Raw genomic sequence first — 11,141 nt, forward strand, 5'->3', positions numbered from 1 at the left:
CTGAGAAGAACTATGGATTCCTTTTAAAAGCCACAATGGCCTGCTAATTGGCTCATCACTCTCATGGTGTCCCATTGTGTGCATTTGCTCCTTACGCTTCACTGAATCTAGATCACGTAATCCCATGAGCTCTCGTAGCTCCACTGAGATGTGACTGCCTCCTCTGGGAGACTCCCTGCCTCTTGCATCTCATTTGTTATATTCGTTCCTCACATGTATATACACATTCATGTAGATGCACAGTGATGTATTTACCAAAAACACAACAGCGCAAATGCTGGTTCATGCCAGGAAGCGCAAAAACGCTTGTCATATGTTGAGTTGCACAGTTGCAGACTCACAGGCATTTCTTGTTCCATTTCAGTGAACTAAAATATCAAGATTGCTTTCTCCTTTTTTTTCTTTTTTTTTTTATCAGATTGCATCAGAATGATAGGCTGAGCAGACTGTTCCTCACTGAAATATTAATCAGCAAGTGGGAGAAAGGAACAGAACAGAAGGGAGCGGGCATACGGTGGTGGCTGATAGCTTGTGATGACATGTTGGCCCTCTTTTCTCAGCCCTCCTGAGTGTTTGTTTTCTCTCTCAACGTTTTTGCAAGAAGCCTAAACCAGACATCTGCCACTCAGATCCCTTTCACATAGCTTACTGAGGGATACATGTGCTGACAAAGAAAGAGAAACAGTGATTGCCTCTGCATCCATGTCCCATATTTAATTTGAGAAAGATTTTGGAGGTTAGCTACTGGCTGTAATGACTGAATGGTGATCTAGCAATAGTCTAAGTGCCGTAACACAATACTCAGAATAATGTGGTTTATTGTATGTGCTGTTTTGAATAGTAGGTTTCCCTATTTAATTGTGTCATTGACCCTGATTTAGAAATTAAATTGTTGTACTTACCATGTAATTGTTCACTTCTTCTACTGCATTGTGCTGTTATTCTTGAGCTGTTCCATTTATCCTTGCATTAAGTGGTTGTCGTAAAAAGACCCCTGGGATCTAACAATAAAGTCAGCTCCATTGGAGGAGTTGGTTTGGAGGGGAAACAGTTGACTTCATGCCTGTGGTCCTTGTAAACAAAGGAGGGAAGTGCTCCTCTAGCCCACTGACTGTCTCTTCCTGCGTTTTTAACTGCTTAGAGATAAGGACACTGTTGCTATTGCTTATACTTCAGGTGAGAAAGAGGCTTTGTGTATTTGTGCTGTCATGTATGAGTGCAACTCTGCAAAGACACACGGCCCTTCTTACCTATTGTGACATTTTTAACTTTTTTAACCGACTGGTATGTTATTTTAGTGGTAACATCATCTAGCAACAACTGAGCACTGACAGCATGAGCCCAGGCCTTCATAAATGTTTGACTGCACAAACTGACATCATTCATCAGACGAGATGCGTGCATACTCAAATGACAAATTTTAGTTTGTTGGATAACTGATTTCTCCTGAATATTTTTCAGAGTTGCCCTTTGTTTACTGCGTGTAGCTGACTGAGTGACTGATGACAAGGCCAGACCATAGCAGCTGTGATTAAGCATCTCTTTCCACATACAGCATTGTGATTTCTTCCTTTTCCTGTTTCTCCCTCCCTCCCCAACTCCCATCCGCTCTATTCCACCCCAAGCCAGCCCTGTACCATCAGTTGACGCTCAGCTCCCTTTGAGTATTTCTCATGCCAGTCATGAATATTTATGCGTTCCTGTCAAAAACAACCCCTGAAATCATGAAACAGGAAGGCTGATTCACCTGGTCACGTGATCACAGCTGGCACAGATGGATTCATGTAAAGGCACTTCAGCTGCAGTGCAAGGAGAGATGTAATTGGTCTAGTCTGTAACTGTGAATCTGAATATTTTTGGAGCTTAACTTCAAGGCTGTATTTTCTTAAGGCCTCTGCTCTGAAATCAAAGTTTGTAGCAGTAGATCTACTGAGAGGAAATGTTAAAGAAACAAAAGAAATTCCCTTTTCCTTTTTTATTTTTGACATAAAATGCCTTTTCCACAAAGCTACTTTAATGAGGCTTTTTTGGGCCATTTGTGCCTGAATGCATGGCTGTATGCTGCCAATGCGTTCATGAAATAATATCTTATCATATTTTTTCTAAAGTGCATACATTGCATATGTTTTACTGCTTTTGAGTAATGTATGTAACATTTAATGTGCTATGCCAGTAGGACTGGGTGTTATGCATGAATTATCATTTTTTTCTATCAATATTCATTACAATATGGCAAATGTATGCAGAATCACAGATAAAATTATGAAACTGAAGTTCAGAGCTATGAACTATGTTCCACTGTGAGGTGTCTTATGTTTAAAATCTTTCAAAAACAAGTTTTGTTCATTTTGATTTTCTACCTTTCCTGGAATAAGTAATGTGGATAAAAGAAATTTGCAAAGCAATAATATGATAAACCACATCATCATATGTGACTTCATGAGGATTCTTTTCATGATATGATTTGATTGAGTCACAAGACTGCAAAACACAGTTTTTTGGGGGTTTTTTTCATAACGTTCCAGATGCAGTGCTCAGTTTCACTTACATGGTGGCAAAACCCTTGAAAACCCTTGTTTTCCATGATATGACATGACTCATTTTGTTTCATTCACTTTGACATTTTGCAGGCCCGTCATGCAGAAAACTGCTTTCCCACTGATAGTGCCTTCCCTGAAAACACTACAAGTCAGAAACTGATTCATCTTTTTCGGTTTAGTGGTTTTCATGTTTCATTGTATTTTTGGTTTGAGTGATGCTATCTCACTGCAACCCAAGAACAGTTTCTTGGAAATGTTTAATGATGAAGGAAACTCATTGATGTTAGGGAAATGATAGGACCTGAAGGCTTTGGATGAAGGAATTCATCGTCTCAGCCAACCAACGATTGTAATTTATCTGTGGGTTACTGTCTGTTCGGGCAGAAAACTGGGTTTGTTTGTTTTTTCTCATGCCCTTTGTGCAGTTCATGTGGATCAGTTTGTTTACCTCCCTGTCCTTGTGTATTTTAGACTTAAAAAAATATGGTGTCTTTTCCCCATACATTTAGACCTTGGTATTTCAATTTTGTTGCACTTGGAACATACTGCATATGGCTGGTTTGAGGCGCAAAAGTTCTTCAGAAGATCTCACTGTACTTATGTTTTGTTTTATTACTCGCAGACAATAATACTTTTCTATAATCTTTGAATGAATGATACTTTTTCATGCTGTATTGGGAGTATGATCTACTGTTTTTTAATTTCTTTTTTTGACATTTATGTTTCGTGTTTGTATTGTATTGTCATTGAGGACCGACCCCCTTGAAAATGAGATGGTGTATCTCAAAGGGTTATTCCTCATAACGTGTGTGTGATCGATTTTCTCACTATCGACTATGTTTTGGCTAATTGTTTATTCACTGCATCGTACCAGCACTCAGACAGTTGAATAAGAAGATCACTTGGATGCTTTCATATTTGTGTTTTTTGGAGAGTTTCATGCGAATGTATTCATGTACATGATGGAGCAGAGTTAGAAAAACAAGATTCCAATTATTCGCATTCCATCATCTTCTAGCATCTGTGATAAGAGATGCTTATCCTAACACATATTACGTACCGGGGAAACGCTTGGGTGTGCCTTCTCCATAATACTGTATGATAAGATTCGTTCTGTGTGGCATTTCATGAAATATTAACAATTGTTCTGTTCAACTGGATGAATGAGTAATTACTTAGACTTTGTTATAATTTTCTCCCACTAAATGTTTCAAGCTCTCAGGATTACAAATTGAGTATTGCTTGGTGCTGGTGTTGCTAGGATTAAGTTCATTTGTAGCAAATAAGGCTTTTCTTTTGGCATTGGCTTGGTAGTTGGTTATTCCTCCAGAATTCACTGCAAGATGTTGTCATGACATACCCTCTTAATCTTCAGTGGATGATTAAGGAGGTGAAGATATTTAGTTTCTAAATTAACATCTTTAATGGTCCTTCTTTGATCTTTTCTTCTCTCTCCACTGCTTTATTTAATATACTTCTTTCCAGTAGCTTTCTATGGATGTGCTGACAACATCGAATACACCTCCATGGAGCACACTTTATTCTTGGTTATGTGGCTCTTTGTGGAAGGCTGTCATAATAGATATCTGTTAAAATGACATGATTGCTGTTACACTTCTGTTCTCATAGCTCATTTCCTTTTTCTTTTGTCTTGCCTTGTTTGCTCACAGATCAGTCAGATGCTCGGAAATGAGATGAAATTTGCAGTGCGAGAGCCCATCGGGCTGAGGTGAGACTTCAGCTGCTCAGAACACAGTAAACACAGCAGACTGTGTGAGGTCATCTGCATATCACTTCCAGTAAAGTTCAACATCTTGCAAATGCTGAAGCAGATGTACTTTCAGCACTGGTTGCAGGAAGGATACAGTCAGTCATGTCATGTTTCTCCTCTTAGGGTGTGGATACTCATCTCAGCAGTGGGTTTCACAGTTATGGCCCTGATGGTAAGTGTTGCTTAAATTATCAACACAATGAAGACGTTGTTTCACATTCATGACTTAAGAGGAAAAATCATGTAAACCCAGCAGCCAGTTACTGTAGATTCTTTTACAACCCATCAGCGAGGGACATCTGGAGATACAGCAAAGTCTTTGTCGGCCATACCACCTAAATGCTCAATATCCTCAGTGTTCATGGCGTATGCAGTGCTTCTGACTCACAGACAGGAAGACTTTGTCAACGCTGCTGCATTTTGGGTGGACAGAATGCTGTTGTGTTGATATGACAGAGTTGTGCTTTTGTTTTCCTACACAGGCCCTGATATTTCCCAACCAGCTATATGAGGTTGTTTTTGAGGAGGAGCTCTCCACGACCAACATCTCCATTCGCCTTTATGGAGGAGCACTGCTTAGTAAGTCTTCACTCCTAAAAATGAAGAAAGACACACAGATTATAAATGCATAGAGCTATTCATGCTTCCTCATGCATAGCTGCAGCACAGTGCATATGCTGTAGCTATGCATGAGGGAGTACATTCACTGTGCTGCAACAATACTGACACACATAATTTTTCTGTTTAGCCATGGACATGCTAAAAATGCACACTGCTTCACCGCTCGTGGTTTCTTGTGATAATGCCTTCTTATGCATTCATTACAGTTCGCACACACGCATTCAGATGATGAACAAAAAAGCTCCCTTCTTGCCACACAATCATTCCTTTAGGCTACAAACAGAGGTTGTATAATGTCATTCAGTTCTGTCTATCCACACTTCATTATGATGTCCTGATGGGTACAGAGCCTAATTCTCCAGAATATTCAGCAAAGGCTTGAGTCGCCTCTGTGTCGCCCCGTATATCAGGTCTAAATCTGGTGGGAACACAGTGAGGAATGGCAGGATAGTGTATTGTACTGAGTGTGTTTGCGTGCGTGCGTGCGTGCGTGCGTGCGTGCGTGCGTGCGTGCGTGCGTGCGTGCGTGCGTGCGTGCGTGCGTGCGTGCGTGCGTGCGTGCGTGCGTGTGCGTGGATGTGGTTTGGACAGGATCTCTGCTCACTCAATCACGCATTAAATAGTTGTTTGTTTGTTTTGTTTTTTATTTTGTTTTTTGCTCCTCTGTGCCACAGCACCCATGGGAGACAATCGATGCTCATAAATATGCCAGTTAATTATGGCATTTGTGCTTTGCTCCTCTGTCACAGAACAATTATATTGGAGGTGTGAGTGATTATTTTAATGGCCTTAGTTTGAGAGAAGGCTGTCAGGCAAGTGATTACAGTGATTACAGGGTTTGTGATGGCTCTATGAAGGGCCACAATATGATTGTGACACAGGCTGGTTATACATGTTGCTCTTGATGGGAAAGTAAGCAGGGAAACGAAGAAGAATGAGGGCAAAGGTTTAGCAGTTAAATATTGAGTAAATTTTGTCAGGTTGTCGCTCTCAGCTAAAGCTGGTTTCAAAATCCTAAAATTGGGTTGCATCACGCGCATAAGGAGAAACTTCACAGATGTTTTCCTCTCTAATCTCTAACACGCATACTGTACAAGATTGGTAAATAATGGGGCATCACACACTACAGGATATTATTAAGACTGTCTTGCAAGAGAAAGCAGTGCACCACCTCACATGATTTCATATGACGATGGGGAAGCAGGTGGAAACAAAATGGAGACCGATGCGGTGCAACAGCGTGCTGTAGTGATGCTTTGCAATGAGAACAAAACAAAAGCAGCTGGATGAGATTGGGTTGGTGAAACGCGGTCAACATGTGTCGTGTATTCTTCAACGAGAACTGGAGGTGAGATTTGAACTGTCAGTTTTAATATCTGTCACTAGCACTATGCTAAATAATGTTAGCTTCAAGGGCTAGAGTGTTTATGGTTGCTTGGTAACACTGTCAGCTGCTTCTCTCACTAGCCTTCTCTCATTGGCTGTTGTATTCCTGCACAGAAATTACTGATTCGATCATCCAGACTTTAAATCCTAAATAATAATGTTTGAAATTTTTTGGGTGGCCCTGATGAATGTGGAAGCAGTCCAGGAGGTTTAAATGTGCATCTGTAAACCCCCCACATTACCAGGTAATTTCAGCTGAACATAGGCACCGAACAAGTTCCCAGACCAGATTTCTCTTCAGATTGTTGGGAGGAGAGAATCAGGGATAAATCTGTCCAGAACTCCTTTGGTTTGAGCTCTTCCATATGTCAGAACATCAGCATCTAGACTTTATATAGACATAGGAGCACAAAATATTTAAGACATTAAATATGTTCCACTCCTCCCTCCTCAAAAGACATTTATGGGAGGACCAAGCAGAACCTCTGACTGTACTTTAACACATTATTAACTTATCTTGATAAGTCTGTACAATGCAAAATCTGAACAAATCAAAAACCATCCTCTGTATGATTATTGCATTGCCTGAGGAGGGATAAAACCTTAAACACGTCACTGTGGAGGAAGATATGAATGAACCAGCTTTCAATCTCATAAGGCCAACAAAAGATGTGCTTCTGTATTTTAAATGTCAGCAGGGCTGTTGGGATTAGCAAAAAAAAGGGTGATGTCTTGCAAGACGAGGAGTGATGGAGGAGGTGAAGGACGGGGTCTCATCTGCCACACAGATGGATCCTGGCAGGGAGAGGATACAGTCTATCAGCCCTCCCACCTTTCTGCCCACCTCTGCTCGTTCCATCATTTCACTGGTGTGTGCATGCGTGTGTGTGTGTACGTGTGTAGGAGTGAAATACAGGACAATTAACTTGAATGAGAATGAGAATGGGGAATGAAACGATTGAGCACAGGCTTTTATCAGAATCAACCAGTGAGTCCGAGCATTCAACAGAATCAATAGGCCAATTATCACCATGTGCTCACGGCATCACTGATTACAGTTGGAGTACAGCTGTAAGTAAACTGCTCTTACAGTTTGCGTTAACGGAGTGTGTAGGAATCGTCTTTCCTGAGCTTCCCCTTTCTTTCCATTTTCATTCCCATGCCCCTGAACCTATAAATTCCCTTTTATCACATCCTTTTCCAGGCCTGGCCCTCATCATGTGGAATGGTCTCTACACAGCAGAGAAGATCGTTATCCAGTGGACTCTGCTCAGTGAAGCCTGCTACTTTGCTGTCCAGTTTCTAGGTGATTAAACATTTCCAGTCCATTATTTTACTGTTCTTGTTATGTCTTTTTGTCCCTAGTTGTTATAATCACCGCATTAGACATCCCCCCTTTACTATCTCACTTTAATGGTGACAGACCATTAGTCAGAACTGAGTTATCCAGAGAAATTATCAAATGTATGTGTTGATACTGCCCTCTTGTGTTCAGAGTGTGGACTCATAGCCTTGTATTAAATTGCTGGATATGATCATTGAAACAGTTTTTGGTCTCTACAACCAATCATTTCCTCAAACAATTTCAATGCAAGTGATGTGAGATAAACTACAGTCCTGCTTCTGTGGAAAAATGTCTTCTCAAGTTCAGATGAATCTAAAATGAGGCTTCAGCTGTCAAGTACACGAATCAAGTTGGTTTCTTCCATGGTCTTACAGTACAAAATTCCCTCTTTGTTATTGTCAACACTAAAGGAACACTAAAAGGGAATTTTGTACTAAAAAGACTGTAACTTCCAGAGATTGACAGCTCTGTGACTGTACATATTGGCATGTGAGTTACTGTTAAAGACAGATTTGAAAAAACATTTGAGTTCCACTTTCCATGGATCAATAAAGCTGGGAAAATCATGTGTAATGTTACATTTGCTGATAGTAAAGAAAAAAATCCTATTTCAAGTACTAAATGTTGCTTTGTGGTTTCAGTGACATCCATCACTCTAATGGAGATCGGCATCCTGCCCAATGCCGCCATGCTCCTGCTCCTCAGTCGAGTGCTCTTCCTGGTGGTCACAATGGCTTACTACTACCACCTGGGGCGCAAGGCGAAGAAGATCTGAGCTGACTGTGTGATACTTCCAGGGAGGGGGACATCTGAGCACAGATCACAAACACGGGGTCAGAAGGTTTGGAATATTATTTGATTGGGGCTTGAAGCATTAGCAGTGGATGCCCCATGCCACCCACCCACCCACCCACCCCTGCCCATGGGACCTAGCCTATTGTAACCACCAATATTCAACAGATGAGCACAGTGTCACATTCCAGACTCTACAACAAGAACGAGAAACCTCGTAGTGAAAGTAAATTAGTCTTTCACTGGGCTGTGAGGTCAAGCCCCTCTTGACACGCATTCCTTCTTTGTTCAGTTCTGAGTGCTGTTGTTATAAAGAAGGAGCAAGCAGTTTGTAGTGCATTGTATTCTTGTGTGAACTAGTTATATGATTTAATATGTACAGTACCGAGTAATTTCAAACATCTGACTGTGTTCATGTACAGCTACATGACTTCCAGATTCAGTATTTTGGTGTTTTCTGATAAACTGCATCCTGACACTGCTTCTTAATCACACTCAAGGACCATGACTTTGTGTTACAATGTGTTCCTGGTTTGATGCTGTTTTAGTTAAATCATACTGTATGTATGCTAAAGTTGAGCCTGAATATCTGTGCTCGTGCATGCTTCTCTGACAGCTCTCCAGTGAGCTCACTGAATTGAAAAAGCATCAACTGTGCTTAGTGTAAGATTAAGGTGCAGTCAGATAAGCTAAACTCAGTGCACTGAGGAAACTCCTGAAGCTCAGTTTTTACTCTCAATCATGCCCATCAATCATATTTAGATTTAGACAACCCCAAAAAATGCTCAATCGAAACATTTTTCAGGGACAAGGTGATTTTTTTTTTCTTATTCCTTGAGGTTAAGAAGTTCTACCAAAGTAAATTGTTTTGTACTGAGAATTTACAATACTGAGAGTAGCACATGTATAACGCACATGTGAACTGACTCGTGGAAGAGAAGCAGTGCAGTTCTCTCCTTGTGTGTGCTCTGTTAGGCAGGAGTTTAGCCTGAGCGATCTTACAGAAAGTATATAACACCTTTACTGTAAAAACGAGTCACAAGCCGAGCATGTCAGCGTGCAGGCCAAACAAACATGAGCTGGTTCCTCTTCAGTGATGTAGCACAGTTTTTTACATGCACTATATCCTTAGCCTTGCCTTAAAACTGCTTTAAAGAACAGTCATTGACACTGCATCCTACTTCTTGTGTATATATGTAAATAAAACTATTTACTATAATGTGGTGTTCTTGTGAACAGAACAGGGAACTTGTTCAGTATTAGTTTAATGATTTTCAGAAGTTGATCTTTCTCTTGCCGTGTGTTATTTTGTACCTATTTAAGTGACATTTGTATTTTTGACGTCATGCATGCGATATAATCCAGGAAAAGAAATAGCTCAAACCGTGTAGCAAGCTGCCTGCATCTAGAACCCAACGCTCATAAATAAGGATCTTAATGGTGGTGAATGGATGCTAAAAATGGCAAAAAAGCCTTAACAGGAAAATGTAATTTTAAGGCAGTTAAACTGCAGTATATGTGCTATAAAACAGATATTACCCAACACATTACCCATTCAGTACGTTTTCTACCTCCTGATACGTGGCACGCCCTCAGGTACGCGACATCCCAGCTCAGTGGTTTAGTGCAGTGCTAATTTGTCATTTCAAATCTCTGTAAATCATACTCCTCAGCACCTACCATCAGGCCAGTTGAAAAGACACCTTAAAGATAGTTGACCCATTTTGTAAAATCAACGTGAAACCCTATTTTAAGTCCAACAAGAAACATACTGTAGGTCTCCTCCAAAGGTGGTCCATATTGTTGCAAATGACCACGTTCAGTCGTGCCCCAGAAGGGAGTGGTCCTGAGGTCAGAGTGATTGAGGGTTTGCAGTTAGGGAGTCCAGCACTGAAGGCAGATGTGCTTGTTACATGGGTGAGCTTTCAGTTCAGATAGGGAACGTGAAACATGGGTGAGGTCTCCTGTACTCCTGAAAAGTTGTAATTATACTTTTCCAGTGTTTAATTAGATGCAGCTCTCCCTAGTGACATTGTGTGCCCCAACCTACTGCTCTGTCCTCACTAGCATGGTAATTATGGAGTTCAAGAAAAATGTCATTCCATTTCCGTCGATACTGCAGGCCTCAAATCATCAGCCTTGCGAAATGAAAAAGATCTGTAAAGCAGGTTATTTTAGGAGAGATGGGCAGTTGCAGGGGGACGGGCAGAAGAAAGGAGGCAAAGAAATATCTCTTTCATCCTCCTGGTTCTCTGACGTCAGTTAGTTAGAAACATTGGTAAGTTGTGTCCTTGAAATTTTAGAGGAATGGTGAGTTGAGCTATTCATTCCCTCTGATGTCCAGCATATATTGTACTGTTGTGAATAGCATACCAGGTCAAACTGTTTCAAGTTGTAGCATTGTGTTTTTATGTATATATGTGCTATACTGTACCTCAGAAATGAATTGTTATGGATTTCCACTATTTAGTTTGAAATAAAGGACACTATTGTTTATTTTGAAGACTTCAAAAGTGATATAATCATCCTTGTTCCTTGTCCTTTCCGATAAACATAAAGTGGGGCTGCAACAAAGTGTTATTTTATTATCATTTACTGTGCAGATTAGTTTCTAAATTAATCTTCTAATCATTTGGTCTTTAAAATGTCAGAAAGTAGTCAAAAGTCACAATTTCCTTAAGGCCAG

General features: G+C 40.6%; 1 protein-coding gene across 1 annotated transcript in view; it reads left to right on the forward strand.

The window, feature by feature from the left end:
• The window catches only part of tp53i11b (tumor protein p53 inducible protein 11b), a 32,999-nt gene extending 22,028 nt beyond the window's left edge, over nt 1-10,971 (forward strand). Inside the window, exons 3-7 of the mRNA XM_070972942.1 lie at nt 4,211-4,269; nt 4,435-4,483; nt 4,794-4,890; nt 7,523-7,624; nt 8,305-10,971. Of these exons, the coding sequence (XP_070829043.1) occupies nt 4,211-4,269; nt 4,435-4,483; nt 4,794-4,890; nt 7,523-7,624; nt 8,305-8,438 (441 nt within the window). The 3' untranslated portion in view covers nt 8,439-10,971. The remainder of the gene's footprint in view (nt 1-4,210; nt 4,270-4,434; nt 4,484-4,793; nt 4,891-7,522; nt 7,625-8,304) is intronic.
• Nucleotides 10,972-11,141: the final 170 nt, after the last annotated feature.

This window comes from Chaetodon trifascialis, chromosome 10 (assembly GCF_039877785.1).
Source record: "Chaetodon trifascialis isolate fChaTrf1 chromosome 10, fChaTrf1.hap1, whole genome shotgun sequence".
Lineage (NCBI taxonomy): Eukaryota > Metazoa > Chordata > Actinopteri > Chaetodontiformes > Chaetodontidae > Chaetodon > Chaetodon trifascialis.